General features: G+C 46.5%; 1 protein-coding gene across 1 annotated transcript in view; it reads right to left on the reverse strand.

Annotated features, from left to right (window-relative positions):
• Positions 1 to 25,664, reverse strand: part of zhx2a (zinc fingers and homeoboxes 2a) — a 114,925-nt gene that overhangs the window by 6,527 nt on the left and 82,734 nt on the right. The window contains exon 3 of the mRNA XM_085993683.1: positions 205 to 3,028. Coding sequence (XP_085849809.1) covers positions 210 to 2,849 — 2,640 coding nt within the window. The 5' untranslated portion in view covers positions 2,850 to 3,028 and the 3' untranslated portion in view covers positions 205 to 209. The remainder of the gene's footprint in view (positions 1 to 204; positions 3,029 to 25,664) is intronic.

A 25,664-nucleotide genomic window follows, 5' to 3' on the forward strand; every position in this document is an offset into this window, starting at 1 on the left:
CTCACTCTGCCAAATCTAGGGGAAATGCCGAGAAAACTGGGCTGGACCCTTTCCTATGCCGGCAAAATGGGTAAGCATGATCAACCAATGTCATTCATGATGTCAGAGTACACGTATAGTGTCAACCCATCACACTCTCCTGTCCAAGGAACCAAATACATTTATGTGGCAGCGGATGGGAAATGAAATAATGAAGTCCTTTACCTTAGCTATATGTTGGAATTTTCAGCAGACATGCTTTCAGAATCCAGTTCATTAAACTCAGTTGAGCCACATTGTGATGTGCGTGCCCAGTTGCCTGTGAATTCAGAGACGACATATTCATCTCTCTCACTGATGTCCTCTACTTCACCCCACTCTTCATCCTCATCCTCGTCGCTGTACTGGTCGTCTCTGCTATTGCTCTCCGATGTGTCCATGGCATCTTCCGTTTGCTTTTCCGCAAACCAGTCCCTGACCTGTTCGTAGCTCATGCTGGACTTCGAAACCAACTCATCCAGGTCCTCTTCCCTTAGCTGCCTGTGCTGCAGGTAATACTGCAATAGGACGGTTTTGCCAGCACGGCTGTGTGTGGAGTGCGCTATCCCACTCCAAACGCCAGCTGTTTTATGCCCTCTGCTACTCCCTCTTCGTTCACTTACTCCACTGCCATTGAGGTTGTTCTGGCCATTGTGACCTTCCGGATTTGCTCTTTGGTACTGGTCAAGCCATTTTAAGTTGCCATTTTTAATTGCATATCTGTTGTCGCCAAACCAACGTACTATGTCGTTTCTTGGCAGCCCGCTTTGCACCGCTAAACTGTCATACTGCTCTACTGATGGCCACTGCGTGCGTGCAAATGCACTCTTCAGGATGTGCAGCTGCTCCTGGCTTTTCTTATGAGTCTTGTCAATTGGACTGGTCGTTTTAACATGCTGCATTCCTGTGTTTGGTGGAGGGCTTCCGGGCTTGGATGGATAATTTGGACCTGAATGGGAGGTTTTCACGTCAGCTATTTCTTGTCCTTCTGATTTTATATTTTCTTGTTTCAAATCCTGATTGAGGTGCAGTTTGCTTGCTTCTAGAATCCCTCCTTCTAGCGAGTCTCTCAGTTTTCTCCGTTCAGAGAACCAGGCATCAATCTCCCTCCTGGTCAGCTTGGACTCTGTCCTTAGTCTTTCCTTTTCCTCATCTGTTGGAAAGGAGCTATACTGGAAACTCTCCTCTAGCACCTTCAGCTGTTCTGTACTTTTCTCTTTGAATTTCTGTGGTGCAAAATCAGAGAAAGTGTTCCATCCAGATTTCCGACTGGGGTGGCCTGCTAAAAGAGGCTCGTGGGGGGTCATGGTTTCAGTCGAAGCATGACTGGAATGGCCCTTTTGTGTCCGGTAACGGTTATCGCTGAACCACTTCTTAATTTCTGCCCTGGTGAGTTTAGTGACCTGCATCAGCCGGAACACTTCTTCATCATCGGGGAACTGGCTGACGGCAAAGCTGGCTTTCAGTTCCGCCATTTGCTCCTTAGTCTTCTTACGGCTCGTATTTACATCCGCGCCCCCCGGAGAAAGCATAACCGAATTCCCCTGCGAGGTGAGCTGGCACACCTGGACAACGTTGGCACGTTTTGAATCAGCAGTTGCTTGCGAGGGCGCCAGGCTGCGTTTCTGAGACTGGGCTTGACTTGCACTGCCAGCTATAGTCAGAGTGATGGGCGAACAAGACACCGCTGATCCGTTTGCAACTTGCGTCAATACAATACCTGTCTGACCAACTAACTGGCACGGCACTCCTGTCTGGATAACCTGCTGTGTAGTGACTTTGGTAGCCGACGGCATCTGTGCTGGCATAACAGTGATTGTTGGCGTCTGAATGGTGCCGTTAAACATCATTTTTCTGGCCTCTTCCACTTCCTCAGGAGCCCAACTGATGCCGTGTTTAAGACGCTGTGTTGAGAACCACATTTTGATTTGTTCTTCTGGATGCTTTGACACAGCTGTCAACCAAGAGAGTTCTGCCTGTGTAGGATAGGGGAATTTGTTAAAAGAACCTATTAGGTTTTTGTTAACATCCATAGCAGAGTTATATTTAGAGCCATGCATGGGTATCATGACTTTGGGTATTAAATTGATGTTTGGTGGTGACTGTATAGATGGCATCACATGAGGCACTCCATCCTTAATCACAGTTTCTGGAATAACCAATCCACCACTGGCATTGTGGAGGTGGTCACTGCTTTTCACTTCCGTCTTGCTTTCATGTGTAGTAGCATATTCATCTTTCACTCGCGGCAATACATTTATTCTTTTACTGTCTGCTTTGTTTTTGATCATCTTCATGATTGGAGTTTTACTTATTGAGATTCCAGTTGAAGGAATTTCCTCTTTATCTGCATTCCCACCGTTTGTGGGATCTTCAATAGTTTGCTCAAGGATAGTCTGATTATTGCGCTTTATCAGCTTCAACTTAAAGTTGTTTTCTCCTGGATGATGTCTACCATTATGATCGGAAAAGGTGTCATACCTTTTTGTTGTAAAGTTACAAACCGCACAGACATAAAATGGATTGAGGATAACATTTGGATGTACAGTATCAACATGTTCTGTAAACTCATTCAAGTCTTGTGATTCAAAGGTGCAGTATTTACATTCATAGCCTCCTTCTAGCTTCCTGGTCCGTTGATTGTCTAAGGCAGCTTTCTCTAAAACCTGATCCCCATCACTTATTCCATTATCTGCTGGCCAGCTCTCATCGGACAACTGATGCGGAGATCCGTCGCCCAAATTCCCATCCATCTCCAAATCTGGGTCCTGCTCCACGACATCTGTGGCCCGAACCATGCAAGGAGTTGTTGACTTCCGTTTACTAGCCATGAGTGGTTTGAATGGAGGAGCAGCAGCTGGCTAAGGGCCTTCTTGAAGCCTCAATGGACCAGTGGCCTCTTCAGGGAAGTGTGCCCTGTACTACTTCAGATTGCAGTGACTCAGATTTTACCGATCACCATCGGCTCCAGCTAGCAGCTTTGTTGGCCCACATCACAGGAGAACTTTACCTGCAATATAGAACAGTTGATTCAGAGTGTCTTTTTAAAATTATTTAAAAAAAATACCTGTACAGCAGTGAAAAATAGATTAGAAAGGCCCTATTGGTATGTATTGTGACACCAGTCCCAGTAAATGAAGGATTTAGAAAACCACTTGTTTATTAGGACCTTTTGAAGTTCCTCAGGACCATGTGAAGTTCCTCAGGACCATTTGAAGTTCCTCAGGACCTTTTGAAGTTCCTCAGGACCTTCTGAAGTTCCTCAGGACCATTTGAAGTTCCTCAGGACCTTTTGAAGTTCCTCAGGACCATTTGAAGTTACGCAGGCGCCAGCTTTGATTGGCTTCTTTTTACTTCTGGCGAATTTGTTTTCTAAAGGTCAGCGCTGCATTAAGCAGTCACAGAGTACACACAATGGGGGTTAGGTGCAGAGTTAAGCATTCTCTACTCTTAACAAACAGCCCAAACCTTGATTTCAAAAGAGCAGCTCAGCTCCGCCAGTGTGATATTCGAATTTATCAGAGAAGTTATATTTGTTAGCTTCTGAGAAAAATCTGCTAATTTTGTGTTAAATTATGAATAATTTGTATGCTTTGGATTCATACGCACTATATTGATTGAAACTGCCCAAATACATTTTTACATAACAGGTCTTTAAGATTACGAAGGGGTTCGATAGGGCAAACGTAGAGAAGATGTTTCCACTTGTGGGGGGAAACCAAAACTAAGGGTCATCATAAATATAAGATAGTCGCTAATAAATCCAACAGAGAATTCAGGAGAAACTTCTTTACCCAGAGCGTGGTGACAATGTGAAACTCGCTACCACATGGAGTGACGTAAGAAAACTACTAGGCACTTGGCCTGAGTATTAAACAAGGCTTTAATCAACTGTTTTTCAACATGAAGATCTAGTTGTGTCCTTCACTAGTTCCTGTTAATGAATGTCCTGAGCAAGCTGGGCCCATGCCCGAGTATTTATACTCTCCCTGGACCAGCAGGCCGCCCAGTATTATTACATATATAAGTCATTTTCGCATGAATGGCAAGATTCATGTCATGGAGTAGTTGAGGTGAATAGTATAGATGCAGTTAAGGAGAACCTAGATAAGTACATGACAAAAAAAGGAATAGAAGGATATGCTGATAACGTGAGGTGACGACAGAGGAGACAGCAGCAATGTAACTAGCAGTCTGAGCTGAATTTGAATCCCAGCTAATGTTCTAAATGCACTGTACCAGCTGTTTTGCAGTATTTTAAAACATTAGGAGCCAATTCAGGACTGGTTATCACAGAGGTGGGTGGTAGTGTCATGCTTGACCCAGTATTGCTCCACCATTGGCGGCCGAGCTTTCAGCTGCCTAGGCCCTAAGCTCTGAAATTCTCTCTCTAAAACTCTCCGCCTCTCTCTCCTCCTTTAAGACGCTCCTTAAAACCTACCTCTTTGACCAAGCTTTTGGTCACCTGTCCTAATATCTCCTTATATGGCTCGGTGTCAAATTTTGTCTGATAACGCTCCTGTGAAGCACATTGGGACGTTTTACTACGTTAAAAGTGCTATATAAATGCAAGCTGTTGTTGTATAATCATATGAACCAACGTTAAAGTCTCACCTGTGGCTCACAAGGCAGATGACGTTAGGGGTCCGGGGAGCATGTGGGGGGTGCAGGGGAGGCTGACAATGCGATCGGAGATCTGGGGAGGATGGGGGGCAGGGAAATTGGAGACCTGGGGGAGGGGTGGAAATCAGAGGCCTCGTTGGGGGGGGTCTCTGATCACAGGGGGTGGGTTAGGCAGGGACGCTGGATCCAGGAGGTAAGTGTTACCGGCTGGATCGAGCAGTCTTTGCCTTACTTTAGCTGGCGGGTTTCACGTCATAAAGGAGAGAGACGGAGAGGTTTAGGGAGGGAATTCCAGAGCTTAGGGCCTAGACAGCTGAAGGCATGGCCGCCAATGGTGGAGCGATGAAAATCGGGGATGCGCAAGAGGCCAGAATACCTCAGCAATGAGTCATGCTGCAAAAGGGAAGGGAGGGGAGGTCAGAAAATAAGGCAAGACAAAGAAAACAAAATACAATTATTGGTACAATTCTCAGTATGCTTTACAGGCCAGTGAGGATGAAATGGCCATGGAGATGTGCAGACAGTTGAGAGAGATATTCAAGAACAAAAAGGCAATATAATTGGATAATTTTATCTATTCCAAGATAAACTAGAATAACAGCAATGCGTGTGGTCAAAGTGGGGAACGCATTTTAGAATCAGTATGCTTCTAGTCCAACAAGGAAAGCCTTACTTGATTTACTTCTGGGAAATGAAATAGGTCAAATAAGTGATGTGAGAGTAGGAGAACAATTGGGGAGTGGTGGGTCTGTCCTGCTGGTGGGACAGGACATACCCTGGGATGGTGACGGAGTAGTCAGTCTCCTGCATCACCATTGAGGGCACAGCGGCATACAGTTTGGGGGAGGGACGGTGGCAGTGGGACCTGGGAATCCTCAGCACTGACTCTGGACCCCATGAAGTCTCACGGCTTCGGGTCAAACATGGCAAGGAAACCTCCTGCTGATTACCACCCTCAGCTGATGAATCAGTACTCCTCCATGTTGAACACCACTTGGAGGAAGCACTGAGGGTAGCAAAGGCACAGAATGTACTCTGGGTGGAGAACTTCAATATCCTTCTCCAAGAATGGCTCGGTAGTCCCACCACTGGCCGAGTCCTCAAGGACAATGCTGCCAGACCGAGCTTGCAGTGGGCTGTGAGACAACCAACACAAGGGAATAACCTACTTGACCTGACCCTCGCCAATCTGCCTGTTACAGATGTGTCTGCCCAGGATAGCATTGATAGGAGTGACCATCACATAGCCTTTGTAAAGAACAAATCTTGTCTTCACCATCTCCATCGTGATGTGTGACACTACCACCATGCTAAGTGAGACAGATTAAGGGCAGATCGAGCGGATCAACACTGGGCATCCTTGAGGCGTTGTGGGCCATCAGCAGCAGCAGAATCGTATGCCACCACAATCTGTAACCTCATGGCCCGGCATATCCATTCTAGAGAGCGTACAGTGTAGAATAGATTCACTAGGATGCTGCCAGGGAAGGGAAACTATGGTTATGAAGAGAGACTGGAGATGTGGGGATATTTTCACCAGAGCAGAGAAGGTGAAGATGAGATTTAATAGAGGTTACGGTCATGGCCAACATTTACCCCTCAGCAAACACCACTAAAAAACCCCCCGAATATCTGGTCATTTATCTGACTGTTGTTTGTGGGACCTTGCTGTGTGCAAATTGGCTGCCCACATTACAACAGTGACTACACTTCAAAAGTAGTTAACTGGCTATAAGGTGTGGTGTATGTGCCTTTAAGAGCAATTATGGTGTATGTGCCTTTAAGAGCCCCAGGTGTGCGTAATGCCGGTAATTGCCACTTGGGCTATATAAGCCTGTGTATTGTGTATATCCTTTAGAAACCCCCCCCAGACTTGTTTAGTAAATACCTATGAACCAACTCCTGTCTTCAGTGTCTTTATCTACACACGGACACTACAGTGGCGACGAAGTGGAAACGGACTTACCTGCAATTCGGCAGCACCTCAAGGACATCGATTCCTCCAGCGTCCAGAAGACTCAAGGAAGTAAGAGAAACTGTGGTTTCACCAGCTGGCCAAGCTGGTGACAGGTACTGCGCTAATCCTTCCTGGGCGTCAGGCTGGAGCTCCAGCGGCGGGCTCTACAGCTGAGACAGGCAGCGAAATCGGAGGCAAGCAATAACGGACTGGGAGGGTGCACTCGAGAGACGGCCGGCGCGGCAAGCAGATCAGCGTTTAGACCTCCGTCGCGAACGAGTCTCCAACAGTGAATAAACAGCGTTGTTATCGGTAGCAGCGGCGGGAAAGCGCGGGAAGCGCCATATCGTAGCTACAAAGAGAAAAAAAAAAGCGCGGGAAGCGCCATATCTTTTCTGAAATGCCTAAATCTGGTAATATTGAGGCTTTTGATGGCGAAATAGAAGATTGGACCACATACGTGGAAAGAGTAGAGGTTTATTGCACTGCAAATGGAATAACAGATGAAAAAAAAGCTTCAGTACTTCTGAACTTAATGGGCGCAAAGACATACGGGCTGTTACGAAATTTAATCACTCCAGCCAAACCAAAGGACAAGACTTTTAAAGAAATTGTTGATACCCTGCAGGAGCATTTAAACCCAACACCACTGCTAATAGCGGAACGATTCAAGTTCTTCAAGAGAAATCAACACAAGAATGAAAGTAACGCTGATTACCTAACCGAATTAAGAAAGCTATCAAAGTACTGCCAATTCGGAGCAGGACTATCGGATTATCTTCGAGACAAATTTGTTTGCGGTCTCTTAAGTGAAGGAACACAAAAAAGACTGCTTTCTGAAAAAGATTTAACATTGGACAAAGCTTTCAGTATGGCTGTATCATACGAAGCAGCAGCAAAAGGAGCTGCAGAGATACAACAAGAGACACAGGACTTCGGCACCCATAAAATGACACAGGAGTTCGGAAGATGTTATCGCTGCGGCAGATCCACCCATAACCAGAGGGACTGCTGGTTCAAGGGCAAAGCATGCAGGCAATGTGGTAAGATTGGACACATTGCACGGGTATGCCAATCTGGACAAAATAAATCCACTGACAGAAAACAAAAAATCAATAAAGAAAAGTACAGGAAGGTACAAATGATGACGGACAATAGCTCCGAAGACCAGAATAGCGATAGCGACTCCGGAAACAAGAGACTAAGCTGTCTCAAATTACATAATGTACTTGCCAAAGAGGATTACCAAACCATTTGGGTTACCCTCACAATAGCAGGGTCCCCAGTTAAAATGGAGCTAGATACAGGATCAGCTCTAACCGTAATAAATCGACGAGATTACGAGAGGCTATTTTCGCATATACCTCTAAAAGACACATCCATTATCTTAAAAACATATACGGGGCAGAAAGTCTACCCCAAAGGAAAAATAAGGGTGCCTGTGGTATACAACGGCAAAGAAATACAAAAGTTGTATTTATACATTCTACAAGATGGTGGTCCACCGTTGTTGGGACGTGAATGGATAAGGAAGATACGTTTAGACTGGCACTCCATTCAGGCACTGACGGTGACCAGTAAGGAAAAAAACAATGATGACATCATACCTGAACGATTAAAAGACATCTTGGCCAACGCCAAAGAAGTGTTTCAAGAGAAACTAGGAACCTTGAAAGGCATCACCGCCTCAATAAAAGTGGAAGATACAGCAATTCCAAAATTTTTTAAGGCAAGACCGGTGCCATACGCAATACGTCCGGCAGTCGAGGCAGAGCTGAAGAATTTGGAAAAGGCAGGCATATTATCCAAAATAGACTGGAGCGAATGGGCAACACCCATCGTTCCAGTCATGAAAAAAATTGAAAAATAACTCTGAGGAACAGAAAAAAATTCGCATCTGTGGGGACTTCAAGGTGACTGTAAACCCGGTCCTTCACACGGTACAGTATCCTCTTCCGAGGATAGAAGATATTTTCGCCTCACTATCCGGAGGGAAACGTTTCACAAAAATTGACTTGGCACAGGCATATCTACAGATGGAGGTTGAGGAGACCTCTAAAAAGTATCTCACAATAAACACACACAAAGGCCTGTACCAGTACAATCGACTGCTTTTTGGAATAGCATCAGCTCCAGCTATCTGGCAAAGAGCTATGGATCAAGTCCTGCAAGGGATTCCGGGGACTTAATGCTACCTAGACGACATCCTTATAACAGGAGAAAACGACAACGAGCACCTTGCCAATTTGGAGCAGGTGCTCACTAGGCTGAAAGAACGGGGCCTACGAGCAAATCGCCCCAAGTGCGAATTTTTCCAAAATCAGATATCATATTGTGGCCACATAATTAATAAGGAAGGGTTGCATAAGTCACCTGAAAAAATTGAAGCAGTTATAAAAGCCCCAGCACCTGAAAATGTTTCACAATTAAGGTCATTCCTGGGATTAATAAATTACTATCATAAATTTTTACTGAACTTATCAACTATTCTACACCCTCTTAATGATCTTCTAAGACAGGAGTGATTTGGAAATGGAACGAAGACTGTAAACGTGCCTTCCATAAATGTAAAGACTTAATCACATCCGAGAAAATTTTGGCTCATTACAACCCATCACTACCAATCAGACTGGCGTGCGATGCATCCCCTTACGGCATAGGAGCGGTATTGTCCCATAGATTCCCTGATGGCTCGGAACGGCCGATAGCTTTTGCGTCACGCTCACTGAACTCAGCTGAGCGTAACTATGCCCAGATAGACAGGGAAGCACTCAGCCTGGTATGGGGAGTGAAGAAATTCAACCATTACCTACACGGACAAAAATTTACCTTGCTGACTGACCATCAACCCCTCATCTCCATATTCAACCCCAGAAAAGGTGTCCCCATTATGACGGCACAAAGACTACAGAGGTGGTCCCTTTTTCTAGGGGCACACCAATACAACATTGAATACAAAGGGTCAAAACAGCATGGGAATGCTGACGGTTTATCACGCCTACCGTTGCCAACGATAGAAGAGGCACCTACAGTAGACCCAGTAGAGATATTCCACTCTACCATAGTGGAATGTCTACCGGTGACAAATTCTGCCATTGAAAGGGAGACAAGAAATGACCCTACTCTCTCACGGGTCTACGATTTAACAGTGAAGGGATGGCCAGCACATGGCGAACCACTGTTGCCAGCATTCTCGCAAAGAAGAGAACAGCTGTCAGTGTGCCGAGGAACCTTGATGTGTGGATCCAGAGTGGTGATTCCACCCAAACTCCAGGATAAAGTGCTAAAGGAGCTTCACGAGGGGCATCTGGGTGGAGTGAAAATGAAGAACCTAGCTAGGGCGTTTGTATGGTGGCCAGGTATCGATGGAGACATCGAAGACATGACCAAGAGCTGCCTAGGATGCCAGAAGGTCCAAAATGCTCCACCACAGGCCCCCTCTACATCCATGGGAGTGGCCCTCATCTCCCTGGCAAAGGGTGCACATCGACTTTGCTGGTCCATTTATGGACTCAATGTTCTTAATCGCAGTTGATGCACACTCCAAGTGGCCGGAGGTAATAAAGATGTCCTCCACCACCACGGAAAAAACCATCACAATATTAAGGACCATATTTGCCAGGAATGGGCTGCCGGAGCAGATATGTTCTGATAATGGACCGCAATTTATGTCCGAAGAATTCAGAAAGTTCTTAAAGAACAATGGGGTAAAGCACTACACGTCCGCCCCATACCATCCCGCCACCAATGGATTGGCTGAAAGGTTTGTCCAGACCTTCAAGAAGGCCATCAAGGCCATGGGTAATGAAGACATAAAACTTCAGCACAAGGTGGATAACTTCTTATTTGCATATAGGAATGCAACGCATATGGTTACTAACCAAACTCCCGCCATGATGTTCTACAATAGAAACCTAAGATGTCGGCTGGATTTGGTCAAGCCCAACATCCGAAGGGACGTGGAGAACCGGCAGTTTCAGGGCATGAATGAAAGGCCAACTAGGGCCTTCCAGATAGGCCAACCGGTTTTGGCCCGGGACTACCGTACCGAGAAATGGCAGCCTGGAACTATCTGCACACGATTAGGACCACTGATGTATACCGTGGACATCGGAGACAGCATAATAAGGCGCCATGCTGACCAAATCATCAAGTCATCCGAAAAGGGACAACCTACACCACCACTCTATACATCTAACGATGAAGTAGAGATACCCATATCTACCTCCGATCCAGTGATACTGGAGCCCGATGAACCCGACACTGGCCTTCAAGCCGAATCAGCCTTGCCAGAAGAACCTACTACACCACCAGAAACTACTACACCCCCGAGGCATTATCCGGACCGAGTCAGGAAGCCTCCTGAGAGACTAACTTATAATTAATTAATACAGCAATGTATATTATTTTGCATATAACATGTAATTAATAATTACTTAAAATATGATGTACTAGTTAGCTAGAAGGGGAGGAATTGTGGTGTATGTGCCTTTAAGAGCAATTATGGTGTATGTGCCTTTAAGAGCCCCAGGTGTGCGTAATGCCGGTAATTGCCACTTGGGCTATATAAGCCTGTGTATTGTGTATATCCTTTAGAAACCCCCCCCAGACTTGCTTAGTAAATACCTATGAACCAACTCCTGTCTTCAGTGTCTTTATCTACACACGGACACTACATAAGGCACTTTGGGACGTCCCGAGGATGCTGTATAAATGCAAGCTTGTGCTTTCTATTAATAAATGACGAAGAGATTTGTTAAGAGTGAATGAGGAAAGAGCATTTCCTCCAGTGGTGAAGTCAGTGACAGCGGGGTCATTAATTTAAAATTATTACCGAGAGTGAGGAGAGATGTTAGGAGAACTTGCTTTACGCAGGGGGCTGTTGGAGCATGAAATGATTTGCCACAGGAAGTGGCTGAGGCAGAGACCACCGCACCTTTTAAGGGAAAATTGGATAAATACTTGAAGCGGAGGAAAATCGAAGGCTATGGGGAGACAGCGGGGTATTTGGGTTGCCATAGCAAGGAGCCGGTGGGCAAAGTAGGCTGAATGGGCTCTCTCTGTGCTGTAAACTTGTTTGGTTCTATGTGACTGGGTTAACTGACTACTCTTCACTTTTTGCAACCAGGGTTTAAGTTCAGCCCAAAGTGATCGGATTTCATAGACGTTAATGTGAGAAGAGCCTGCGAAATAGCTTCGTTTTATGTAGCAGGTCATGACAACATCAGACGATGATAACTTGTACGGTTTATGGCTCACTCAAAACAACTTGTACGGTTTATGGCTCACCCAAAACACAAAAGACATCATTAGATCATGGGCCCGGATTTTGTGGTCAGCGGCAAACGAATGGCGCTCACTGTTCATTACATTTACACTTGCCCAGACTTTCTGCGGGCTTTTACACAGCGATTTGCTGTAATTAGAGAGTCAAAACAGCACGGCGCCTTCTACAGTGGATCTGGGCTCTGTGTGAACAGGGGCAAGCAACTGTGGGTCTCCTTAACCAACCAATCCTGACTGAGACATGCAAGGCTGGATTTTATCAATGGAGGCGAGTAGGAGGCGGGACTCCCACTTTTGGGGTTGTAGTCCCGCCTCCATCGAGTTGTGGCCAACCCACTCGATTTTCCCTTGATTGATCTTGTTGAGCCTGCCCAGCGGGCTCAGCAGGCCAGTTAAGGGCCACCTGGCAACAGGTGACGTCACAGATTGACATTTCATCTGTCAAGAGCTTTTGACAGATGAAATATCAGCGTTTGACAACTCTTTGAAGCTGTCAAACACTGATAATCTGTACTACAAATTAATTCCTTCCTCTCAGGCTGATTTAGAGATCTCTCCAGAACAGAAAGCAGAGGCTGCAGATTTTGACAGCTCGCGGCCATTCTGCTTTCTGTGCCGGTAAGATGAGGGACGCCCGAGACCTGAAGGAAGGAAGCCTGCATTAGTAAGTAAAGGTAAGTAAAACTTATTTAAACACTTTACACACACCAAACACACTTACCTCTGCACTCATGCACCCATCACTCACCTGAGCACCGGACATCTCGAACCCTCCAAGTCCTTCAGCCCGACGGTCCGCCTCGCTAACTTGGCGTGGTTTGGAGCCGTCGGGAAGCCCACACTTCAGGGATAAAAATAGGGATTAGGCTAAAAACTGCCTGTTAACTACCTGTTAACAGGCAGTTAATTGGCACTAATCCCCTTCCCGCCTCTGGGAGGGGGCTCCCAGCACAGGTTGGGTACCCACCTCCTGGGAAACGGGCATGGAGGCAGGTTGGGGGCGGGATGGGTTCGCGCCCCCCGATTTCGCGATTTTAACACCCCACACGCCTCCATTCCCGCCTCCACGGCCCTGGGAAATTCTAGCCCGCAGAGTCTAAACCAGGAAGTGCAAGTTAGAATATTTAATTCAATGCTAAATCATGTACAGAAAGCAAAATAAAGAGAGGGAAAGAAAGATTAGATTAAGAGAGAGAGATAAGAGACAGAAAAAGTAAATTAAAAAAATTTTTTTTTAAATCTCTACAACAATAATTAAAATCTGAAGGAATGAGACTCCACTTTTTAAAAATCAAATTTTCAATGCCAGGTTGTTTGGCAGTAATTAAGACTTATCACGCCATTAAAAATTCCCTTACATTTGAATGGACAAGTCCTAACGTTGTCTGGCGTGTTTAGTGGGTATCTAGTGGGTAAGTACAGCAACTTCACGCCCTTCCATTTATTTGAATGCTGAGTCTCTCGGCGAGATAATGAAGCTTCTGGAGTTGCAGGGCAACTCAGACAGCAACTTCCTGATTTTTCGTTTAACTGTGCATGTGCGGACGCCGGAAGTTGCTGTCCGATTTACTCTTTTAATAACGGTGAGCACCGATAGCCTCGCCGTTAGTCTTACCGCAAAATCCGGGCCAATATCTCTGCATAGATAGCAACGAGTCTTATACAGATTCCACTATATTCGATCGATTATTTTCTCAGAGAGAGGTATTACTCTATCGGTAACAAATTTAGTCTAATTAAAGTATGATTCCCTTCTAAATATCTCTTCTGAATTTTCAATACCTGGTAAAAAGACAAAGCTAATCCACAATGCACCTTATTTTGTTTTAATTAAAGAAAAGTAATTTCTTCCACTTGCCTAGGCTGAAATTTAGAAACATCAAAAGAACCCGTTTAACAAATTGTGGAAGTATAACAATGATACTGTTCGACAGACACTAATTAGCACCCTGAACTTTAAAGACTGAGATACAGCATTAAAAACAAAGACCCATAGGGTCAAGTTTAATTGCAAGTTGGTTTACAAAGACTGCAATGTCCTGCTTCAGGTTCGATTATTTTAAACCAATTCTAAAGCATTATTAGACCTGTGACCTTTGAACGAGTAGAATATAATCTTTACTCTGCAAGTAGTCAATTCACTTTTTATTTTCTTGTAACAATTGAAAAACAAAAGCACTGGGAAATGTTGTTTACCTCGAGAAAGTTTCAGATTGGAGCCAGAACTAGCTGATGCCTGATTTGTGCAGTATTTGCTGAGGACCTTTATTAGAGCTAACTTTGATTGGAAGATTTTTTTTTTGCTAGTGTAGGAACTGGGGTTCCTAGCCGAAGAATTGAGATCGACTCAGAAAATCAAAAACAATAAAATTTAATGAACAAACGAAGCTGTACAGGAAACTGTGGGATACAATGCAAATAGGTCTGGTCTGCCTGAAAGCCTCTCTGGAAACTGCTAGCAGGTTCCGAGCTCAACTGCTAGCAGGTTCCGAGCTCAACTGCTAGCAGGTTCCGAGCTCAACTGCTAGAAGGTTCTGAGCTCTGACGTCATCACGTTCTTCCCGCCATTGAGAGATCACGTGACGGACGGCATGACGTCATCACGCGGAGTACAGGAAAGAAGCCCTAGTACAGTTAACAGATACATTAAAGGTGCAGCCCCCAGCTGTACTACATTGCTGTAAAAGGAATTATATACAATTGTCCGTAATCCTCTGGTGGTTCCGCCACATGCGCCCCCCCCCAGAATTGCTTTTAACAGAGAAGGTAGTGAGAAGGGGGTCTGACGAGTCTGTCCGACCGACTGCGATACCCCGGCAGCTGGAACGGAGCGCTAGAAGACGAACTGGCCGTTGGCTGTGGTTGGGATGACGCCGCAGGCGGAGGAGAAGAAGAGGCAGGCTGTGGTCGACCCGGTGAGGCGGGCACTGGCGACTCGGCGGATGACTGTGGCTGTACTGGACCGGCGGCGGATGACTGTGGCTGTACTGGACCGGCAGTCGACGGTGGACGACCACGACGAGGCGGCTGAGTGGTGACGACTGGTTCGCTCAGATCCAGATACGCCGGTTTCAACCGGTCGACGGAGATGTGGTCAGGCTTACCACCGACGTCGACTGTGAAGGACTTGTCACCTGATGAGATGACGTGGAACGGACCTGTGTAAGGCAGTTTGAGCGGGTTTTTGCGAGCATCCTGCCAAATGAACACGTATTCTGCGCTCTTAAGATCCACCGGGACATGGGAGCGCTGCAGGTCATGATGCGACGTAGGCACTGGGAGGAAATTCCTAGCCGCTTCCTGGTGGCTGACGAGCTGCTGAGCTGGGGACCAGGGTTCCGTGTGAGGAGGAAGAAAATCGCCAGGCACTCTGAGTGGAGTGCAAGTCGCATTGAGTTTAAGCAGAGTTTGGTAAGTGGCAGAAAAAGTCTTTTAAGTGCATTTACTGAATTTTAGTGAGTAAAAAAGTGAATTATTTGAAGTAAGTTTAATTTTTTTTTAGAGTAAATTAAGCTGTTGGGGAGTTTAAGCCGGAAGTAGAATCCGGGTATAAAAAGGGGCGGGCTTAGTGCGGTAGCACTGAGTGCGGTCGCATTGAGTGTAAGTAGAGTTTGGTAAGTGGCAGAGTTTGGGCAAGTGGGAGGTGAGGGGGTGCTTTTTGCTCTGTTTTGCTTTCCACTCTCAGGCTAATCCAACACTGCGGACGCGGAGCAGCGAGACAATTCAACCAGACAGGTCCCCCAGACAGCATTCACGAGGGAGGTTGGTGATCAGCTGGTTGGTAGGTCCTCTTCCTTCTCTTCTATACCTTTAAGTTGGTAAGTCCTATTAAACAGTGGTGTAATATTATCATCTATATCGGGGCAGAGAGTCTTCATAACTAATAATAAGAAATTTAATTAATTACACAGATATGGGTGAACAGGTGATGTGTCACTGTTGCGAAATGTGGGAGCTGGTGGACCCCATTGAGGCTCACGGTGATTACATTTGCGATAAGTGTTTGCTGCTAGAGGAACTCAAGCTCCATGTTAAAGAGCTTGAGACCGAGCTTCAGACACTGCGACACATCAGGGATGGGGAGAAGTTCCTGGACTCTATGTTTCAGGAGATGGTCACACCTATGAAGTTAATTACTGCAGATGTAGTCCGTGGTCAGGGACAGGACGGTGTGACTACGAGTGAGGAAAGTACAGGGATCCAGGATGTAGTGTTGAAGGAGCCGCAGCCCTTGCTCTTGTCAAGCACGATCGAGGTTCTTACTCCCTGTGAGGGCGGGAGCGGGGACTGCAGGGAGGATGAGCAACCTGGCCACAGCACCGTGGTACAGGGGGCCATTCAAGTGGAGGGAGTAAAAAGAAATGTTGTAGTGGTAGGGGATAGTATCATTCGGGGGATAGATAGGTTTCTCTGCAGTCAAGAGAGGGAGTCCCGAAGGCTGTGTTGCCTGCAGGGTGCCAGGGTTAAGGACATCTCTTCTGGGCTGGAAAGAAACTTGGAGTGGGAGGGGGAGGATCCAGTTGTCGTGGTCCATGTTGGTACAAACAACGTAGATAGGACAAGGAAGAAGGTTCTGTTAAAGGAGTATGAGCAGCTAGGGGTCAAATTAAAAAACAGAACCTCAACGGTAATAATCTCTGGATTATTACCTGAGCCACGAGCGAATTTGGCTAGGATAAATAAAATTAAAGAGTTAAATGCGTGGCTCAAAGACTGGTGTGGGAGAAATGGGTTTTGCTTCTTGGGACACTGGCACCAGTACTGGGACAGGAGGGAGCTGTTCCATTGGGACGGACTCCACTTGGCCAGTGCTGGGACTAGAGTCCTGGCGAATCATATAACTAGGGCTGTAGAGAGGGCTTTAAACTAATTCGTTGGGGGGAGGTTTCTAGAGAGCAAATAACAGAAATGACAATGGAGAAGGTCATAAACTTAGGTAGCAGTGGGGAAATTAAAAAACAGAATGTGTCAGGAAGGGACAGAAGGTATGGAGTAAAAGGTAAAGTAGTAAAAGGGGAAAAAACAGGAACTAAGTGTCACAAAACATATTTGAAAGTTCTTTATCTGAATGCACGTAGCATTCGTAACAAAATGAATGAGTTAACGGCACAATTAACTACATATGGGTATGATCTTGTGGCCATTACAGAAACATGGCTGCAGGGTGACCATGACTGGGAATTAAACATACCAGGTTATTTAACAATCAGGAAGGGCAGGCAGGAAGGGAGGGGAGGCGGGGTGGCTATGTTAATAAAGGAAGGAATCACTATAATACAGAGAAATGATATTGGGTCAAAGGAGCAGGATAGTGAAACAGTTTGGGTGGAGATAAGGAATAATAAGGGGAAAAAAACACTAGTGGGCGTAGTCTATAGGCCTCCGAACAGTTGCAACTCTGTTGGACGGAGTATTAATCAGGAAATAGTTGAGGCTTGTAATAAGGGAACAGCTATAATTATGGGGGATTTTAACTATCATATTAACTGGACAAATCAAATTGGGCAGAGCAGCCTTGAGGGTGAGTTCATTGAGTGTATTAGGGATGGGTTTCTTGAGCAGTATGTAACTGAACCGACCAGGGGCAAGCAACCTTAGATTTGGTCCTGTGTAATGAGACAGGATTAATTAAAAATGTCCTAGTAAAGGATCCCCTTGGAATGAGTGACCATAACATGGTTGAATTCCATATTCAAGTAGAGGGCGAGAAGGTTGGATCTCAAACAAGCGTGCTGAGCTTGAATAAAGGAGACTATGAAGGTATGAGAGCGGAATTGATTAGAGTGGACTGGGAAAATAGATTAAAGGGTAAGACGGTACATGATCAGTGGTGTACATTTAAGGAGTTATTTTACAACTTCCAAAAAATATATATTCCACTGAGGAAAAAAGGGTGTAAAAGAAAAGATAGCCATCTGTGGCTAAGTAAAGTAATTAAGGATAGTATCCGACTAAAAACAAGGGCATATAAGGTAGCCAAATCTAGTGGGAGGATAGAAGATTGGGAAGTCTTTAAAAGACAGCAAAAAATAACTAAAAGATTGATTAAGAAAGGGAAGATAGATTATGAAAGTAAATTAGCAAAAAATATAAAAACAGATAGCAAAAGTTTCTATAGTTATATAAAAAGAAAAAGGGTGGCTAAAGTAAATGTTGGTCCCTTAGAGGATGAGACCGGGAAATTAATGGTGGGAAACATGGAGATGGCAAAAACGCTGAACAAATATTTTGTATCAGTCTTTACAGTAGAGGACACTAAGAATATCCCAACACTGGACAAACAGGGGGCTCTAGGAGGAGAGGAGCTAAATACGATTAAAATCACTAAGGAAGTGGTACTTGGTAAAATAATGGGACTCAAGCCGGATAAATCCCCTGGACCTGATGGCTTACATCCTAGGGTCTTGAGGGAAGTGGCGGTAGGGATTGTGGATGCATTGGTAATAATTTTCCAAAACTCCCTGGACTCAGCAAAGGTCCCGGCAGATTGGAAAACTGCTAATGTAACACCCTTATTTAAAAAGGGTAGTAGGCAGAAGGCTGGAAACTATAGACCTGTTAGCCTAACATCTGTGGTTGGTAAAATGTTAGAGTCCATTATTAAGGAGACAGTAACGGGACATTTGGATAAACATAATTTAATAGGACAAACTCAGCATGGTTTCATGAAGGGGAAGTCATGTTTGACAAATTTGCTTGAGTTCTTTGAGGAAGTAACATACAGGGTGGATAAAGGAGAACCAGTGGACGTAGTGTATTTAGACTTCCAAAAGGCATTTGACAAGGTGCCACACAAAAGATTATTGCTCAAGATAAAAAATCACGGGATTGGGAGTAATATTCTGGCGTGGGTGGAGGATTGGCTCTCTAACAGAAAGCAGAGAGTTGGGATAAATGGTTCATTCTCAGACTGGCAATCAGTAACTAGTGGTGTTCCGCAGGGGTCAGTGCTGGGTCCCCAACTCTTTACAATCTATATTAACGATTTGGAGGAGGGGACCGAGTGTAACATATCAAAGTTTGCAGATGATACAAAGATGGGAGGGAAAGTAGTGAGTGAGGAGGACATAAAAAACCTGCAAAGTGACATAGACAGGCTAAGTAAGTGGGCAGAGATTTGGCAGATGGTATACAATACTGGAAAGTGTGAGGTTATGCACTTTGGCAGGAAAAATCATAGAGCAAGTTATTATCTTAATGGCAAGAAACTGGAAAGTACTGTAGTACAAAGGGATCTGGGGGTCCTGGTGCACGAAACTCAAAAAGTTAGTATGCAGGTGCAGCAAGTGATCAAGAAGGCCAATGGAATGTTGGCTTTTATTGCTAGGGGGATAGAATATAAAAACAGGGAGGTATTGCTGCAGTTATACAAGGTATTGGTGAGACTGCACCTGGAATACTGCATACAGTTTTGGTGTCCATACTTAAGAAAAGACATACTTGGTCTCGAGTCAGTACAAAGAAGGTTCACTCGGTTAATCCCGGGGATGAGGGGGTGGTCATATGAGGAGAGGTTGAGTAGATTGGGACTCTACTCATTGGAGTTCAGAAGAATGAGAGGCGATCTTATTGAAACATAAAAGATTGTGAAGGGGCTTGATCGGGTGGATGCGGTGAGGATGTTCCCAATGATGGGTGAAACTAGAACTAGGGGGCATAGTCTTAGAATAAGGGGCTGCTCTTTCAAAACTGAGATGAGGAGAAACTTCTTCACTCAGAGGGTGGTAGGTTTGTGGAATTTGCTGCCCCAGAAAGCTGTGGAACCTACATCATTAAATAAATTTAAAACAGAAATAGATAGTTTCCTAGAAGTAAAGGGAATTAAGGGTTACGGGGAGCAGGCAGGAAATTGGACATGAGTCTAGGTTCAGAATGGTCATGGCCCTGTGGGTAGTGGAGCGGGCCCAGGGGCCGTGTAGCCTGGTTCTGCTCCTACTTCTTGTGTTCTAATTCTGTGTTAGTTCAGGAGATGGTTTTATTCCTGTTCCTGGCTGGGGTGGAGATCGCCTTTACAGAAGTTAAGTACTGTAGAAAATATAGGGACAGAGTGATCTCCTGGACGAGTTTCGATTGCCTAGATGGGTCGGAGAGGAATTTCCCAGATTTTTTCTCCCAAATTGGCCATTGGGTTTTTTAACTGGTTTTTCGCCTCTCCCGGGAGATCACATGGGTTCGGGTGGGATGGAGAGTGATAGAAGATTTGAGGTTAGGATCAGATCAGCCATGATCTTATTGAATGGTGGAGCAGGCTCGAGGGGCCGACTGGCCTACTCTTGCTCCTATTTCTTATGTTCTTATGTAACCAGCTCTGCTGAAGAAGATTGCAGGTCGTCCTTAGGCGCCGTGCGAAGACCTAGCAGCGCCCAAGGGACCCTGTCCACCCAACTAGGCCCATGGAGACTAGCACGCAGTGCGGCTTTAAGGGACCTGTGGAATCTTTCACACAGACCGTTCGCCTGTGGATGGTAGGCGGTGGTACGATGAAGCTTGGTGCCCAAACCTTGAGCTACGGCGTTCCAAAGCTCAGAGGTAAATTGAGGCCCCCGGTCGGAGGAGATGTCAGCCGGTACCCCGAACCGAGCTACCCATGATGAGATGAAGGCTCTGGAGACGTCTGCCGCTGTGGTGGCAACCAAAGGAATTGCCTCTGGCCACCTGGTGGTGCGGTCTACCATGGTGAGGAGGTGAGTGTACCCGCGAGAGGATGGGAGAGGACCAACCAGGTCCACGTGCACATGGTCGAATCGACGCTCCGGAACTGGAAAAGTGGCGACTGGGGCCTTAACATGGCGTTGTATCTTGGACTTCTGGCAACTCACGCAGGTATTGGTCCAGTCACGGACGTCGAGATGCATGCCCTTCCAGATGAATTTCTTTGCCGTGAGTCGTTGTGATGCTCTCATGCCAGGGTGTGACAACCCGTGGATAGTGTCGAAAATTCTCCTGCGCCATTCGACTGGAACGATTGAACGTGGGACGCCCATCGAGAGGTCACACAGGAGTGTGGTCCCTGCGGCCTAGAAACTGACATCAGCCACTTGTAAGCTGGAAGGTGCGTTCCGGTATGCCTGCACTTCAGGGTCTACCTTCTGTTCTTTTGCCACACCAACATAGTCGACTCCCAGGTGTACTGCGTGGAGCTGGGCGCGGGAGAGACAATCCGCCACCAGGTTGTCTTTGCCCGAGACATGTAGTATGTCGGTTGTAAATTCAGATATGTATGTAAGATGACGTTGTTGCCGTGCCGACCATGGTTCCGCTGTCTTGGCCATCGCAAAAGTAAGTGGCTTGTGGTCTACAAAAGCCGTGAATGGGCGTCCTTCCAGTAGGAAGCGAAAATGGCGGATGGCCAGAAACAATGCCAACAACTCCCTATCAAAAGTACTATACTTGCGTTCGTTCTTCCGCAATTGGCGGCTGAAGAAAGCCAGTGGTTGCCATATGCCGTCGACCCACTGCTCCTGTACTGCCCCGATGGCATAATCAGATGCGTCGGTGGTAAGGGCAATGGTTGCGCCCGGAAGGGGATGTGCCAACATGGTCGCAGCAGCCAAACGTTCTTAGTGTCGAGGAAAGGCTGGTCCATCTGGGGTGTCCAATCGATCGGGTCTTTGCCCGATTTACCTCTGAGGGCCCCGTACAAAGGTTGCATCAACAATGCCGCCTTGGGGACGAACCGATGATAAAAATTGACCATTCCACAAAATTCCTGGAGGGCCCCGACGGTCTGAGGAAGAGGGAACAAGGTGACTGCTTCCACCTTCGTGGCCAGCGGGACGGCGCCTTCTGAGGTGATTCTGTGTCCTAGGAAATCAATGCTGTGCAACCCAAACTGGCACTTGGCCGGGTTGATAATAAGGCCATGTTGGCTGAGACGAGAAAAAAGGGTACGCAAGTGCGTAATGTGTTCTTTTGTGCTGTTACTGGCAATAAGGATGTCGTCTAGGTAGACGAAGATGAACGGCAGATCGCGCAACACGGAATCCATGAGACGTTGGAAGGCTTGTGCTGCATTCTTCAGCCCAAACGGCATACGAAGGAACTCAAAGAGCCCGAAAGGTGTGATGATGGCAGTTTTGGGGACGTCCTGAGGATGCACGGGCACTTGATGATAGCCTCGGATGAGGTCTACTTTGGAAAAGATGGAATTCCCTGCCAGATGGGCCGAAAAATCCTGAATGTGAGGAATTGGGTACCAATCCAGTGTGGTAGACTCATTCAGGCGTCTGTAGTCGCCGCATGGTCGCCAACCGCCACCCGGCTTAGGAACAATGTGTAATGGCGAGGACCAAGGACTATTTGAACGTCGAATAATACCCAGGCGTTCCATTGTATGGAACTCCGCCTTGGCGGCCGCGAGTTTACCGGGTTCCAGCCTTCGAGCTCTCGCATAAACGGGGGATCCTGTCGTGGTAATGTGGTGCGCCACACCATGCCTCGCGCCTGAAGAAGAAAATGTGAGCCTGGTGAGCTCAGGGAACTCACTGAGAAGACGAGAGAACTCATTTGGAGATGGGACTGCACAGGCAACTGACCAAGACATCGCGGTGCTTCGGTGGCAGGGGACCGAGTGAAAAGTGGAGGCACTGATTAGCCGTTTGCGCAGAAGAAATCTGCCCCCAGGATGGCCCGTGAGACTTTCGCCGTGATGAACTCCCAAACAAAACGTTGGCCGCCAAAACTCAACTGGACCCTGCGCTTTCCGAACATGCGAATGGACGCACCATTGGCTGCCTCGAGGGGGGGACCTTGACCGCCGGATTGAAGATCTAGCTTCGACGCTGGTAGGATACTGCACTGGGAGCCAGTATCACAGAGAAAACGTCGTCCTGACAGGGAGTCTGTAATGTATAGGAGTTTCCCTGTGGACCCGACGGCCATCGCAACTCCGGCGCATCCCTTAGGCCTTATTGATCTTCTCAGAAACCGCTGGTTTGAGGTAGGTTTTTTTTTTGGTGAGAAACTGCAGGGCGGACGGCAATTTCTGGCCTTCGCGCCGAAACGAGCGTGGTATGCACACCAGCCTGCAGGAGGAGTCGGATTCGCTCTTGTGGGGGATGGGCGCCTCGTGGCTGCACAAGATTGTTGTGAGACGGTGAATATTTTATCCGCTTCCGCGGCGAGTTCAGCACAATCCGTGATTGCGGAATTGGCCAAGGCCGTCTGTACTGGCTCTGGTAGTTGACAGAGAAACAGCTCGCGGAACAGAAAACATTGCGATTCCGAGCCCAAAAGCGTGAGCATTTGGCTCATGAGCTCTGAGGGTTTTGAGTCCCTGAGGCTGGGCATGGAGATAAGTCTGCGAGCACGCTCCGACTTGGACAGACTGAAAATCTGCAGTAAACGTGCTTTTAAAGCTTCGTACTTGCCATCGTTCGGTGGACTCTCGAGGAGGCTGACGACCCGCGAGGCCGTGGCGCTGTCGAGGGCGGAGACCACGTAATAATAACGGGTCGAATCCGCTGCTACTCCCCGGATTGCAAATTGGGCTTCCGCCTGGAAAAGCCACGCGGCCGGTTGTTGCTCCCAAAATTGCGGCAGTTTGAGGGTGACGGCGTTCATGTCCATGATGTAACTTCAACGAAAATTGTTCGAAGAAATCGGCGTCACCAATGTAGGAACTGGGGTTCCCAGCCGAAGAATTGAGATCGACTCAGAAAATCAAAAACAATAACATTTAATGAACAAACGAAGTTGTACAGGAAACTGTAGGATACAATGCAAATAGGTCTGGTCTGCCTGAAAGCCTCTCTGGAAACTGCTAGAAGGTTCCGAGCTCTGACGTCATGACGTTCTTCCCGCCGTTGAGAGATCACGTGACGGACGACTTGACGTCATCACACGGAGTACAGGAAAGAAGCCCTAGTACAGTTAACAGATACATTAAAGGTGCAGCCCCCAGCTGTACTACATTGCTGTAGAAGGAATTATATACAATTGTCCGTAATCCTCTGGCGGTTCCACCACACTAGGTTACATTTTCTTTCTGGAAAAGTAGGTTTTCATTTTTAAAGGGGGTAAAAATATATATATAAATATATATATAGGTCTCGAGTTTGCAGTGGGTCAGCTGGGAAATAGCACTGCCCTGAAGCCAGCAGTCAAGCCCAATACCAGATGCAGATAGCTTGTGCCAAATCGTAGAGAATCACCACTCACACATGTTGAGGAGACTGCCACTTTACATTTTCATTTTCGCTGAGCACGTCACAGAAAATAATCTTAACTTAGCGAAGCACAGTTCTACTAAGACAAAGGTTTTCCAAACTGCCTGAATACATGGATAAAAAAAAAAGTGTTCAGCAAAATGTACTGTGGAGTCTACGATGATAAAGAAATAAGCTCCCACTAAGTGGGGAAGGGTTTACATGTTATGATTAGTGAATGCATGCTGGGGATGTGTAATGACACAAAATAAGTCACTGACTGACAGGTATAAATGTTAAAGTGGCCAAGCCATGGGCAGTTAATTTTTTATTTTTTTTTGCAAAGCACTGGTTACTGGCAAGCGAGCTGTAACAGCCATGCTGTGAGATTTACTTTGCATAAACTGCCAGTCTCAATAAGTGCCTCCTTTTTTTTTTAAATGCTTTTTATTGAAGTATGACAAAGAAATTACAAGTGTGTCACTTGAGTCTGTCAGAAGGCAAAATAATCTCGGTCTCAGTATGTGTTCAAGCAGCAATGTTGTAGAGAAGGTAAATCAAGAACACTACTTCAGGTTAAGAAAAGGAAGAGCGGGCTTGCATTTATATAGCGCCTCTCATGAGCCCCAGGACGTCCCAAAGCGCTTAAGTGCTGTGGGACGTTTTACTACATTAAAGGTGCTATATAAATGCAAGTTATTGTTGTTGTTTACAGCCAATGCAATACTTCTGAAGTGGAGTCACCGTTGCAATGCAGGAAACGTGGGAGCCAATTTGCGCACAGCAAGCTCCCACAAACAGCAAGATGAAAATGGTCAGTTAATCTGTTTTAATGATGTCGGCTGAGGGATTAACTATTGGCCAAGGCACCGGGGGAGAACTTCTTCAAATAGCAGCGGCGAGAGATTTTTTTTTTTTTACATCCACCCGAGAGGGCAGACGGGGGGGGGGGGCCTCGGTTTAACGCCTCGTCCGAAAGTGCGGCGCTCCCTCGGTACTGCACTGGGACGTGTCAGCCTAGATTTTGTCTCTGGAGCGGGGCTCGAACCCACGAACCTGCTGTCTCAGAGGCGGATACCGTGACAAGAGGACAGGGAGACACAGGTTCGAAGAGGCGAACGACAAATTATGGCCATGTCGTGTCAGCAGCCTCTTCACACAGTATCCAGGGAGGATAGTGGCTGCAAAGGCCTGGGAATCATTTAAGCAACAGCTGGATGTTGTGATTGGGGTTGTTGGTGGGGGTGGCGGGGGGGGGGGGGGGGGGGCGGCGGAGGGGAGAACTACAGGTCTTTTTCTGGATGGATGACCTTAACTGGGCTGAATGGCCTTCCTCGGCTATCTATCTGGTGATCTTGATCTTGAGGTACAGGGGGTTGGGATTTATTTTGAACATAGATTGTGGCTGCTGGGAGTGTGGGCTGCCTCCTCCTATAACATACATTAATGAGTTTATATTTGGTTCCACCCAAATTGATACTCCCATTAAATGACCTGAAGCTGAAAACCCAGCAAACCAATTTTGCTTCCGACACCAGGTGTATTGAGATGTTAACAGGAGTAAACCCATCACCCCTGTGCTCGCTGACCTACATTGGTCCGGCAGCCTCAGTTTTAAAATTCTCATCCTTGTT

This window comes from Somniosus microcephalus, chromosome 7, assembly GCF_052327205.1.
Source record: "Somniosus microcephalus isolate GS21.2 chromosome 7, FLI_Smic_1.0, whole genome shotgun sequence".
Lineage (NCBI taxonomy): Eukaryota > Metazoa > Chordata > Chondrichthyes > Squaliformes > Somniosidae > Somniosus > Somniosus microcephalus.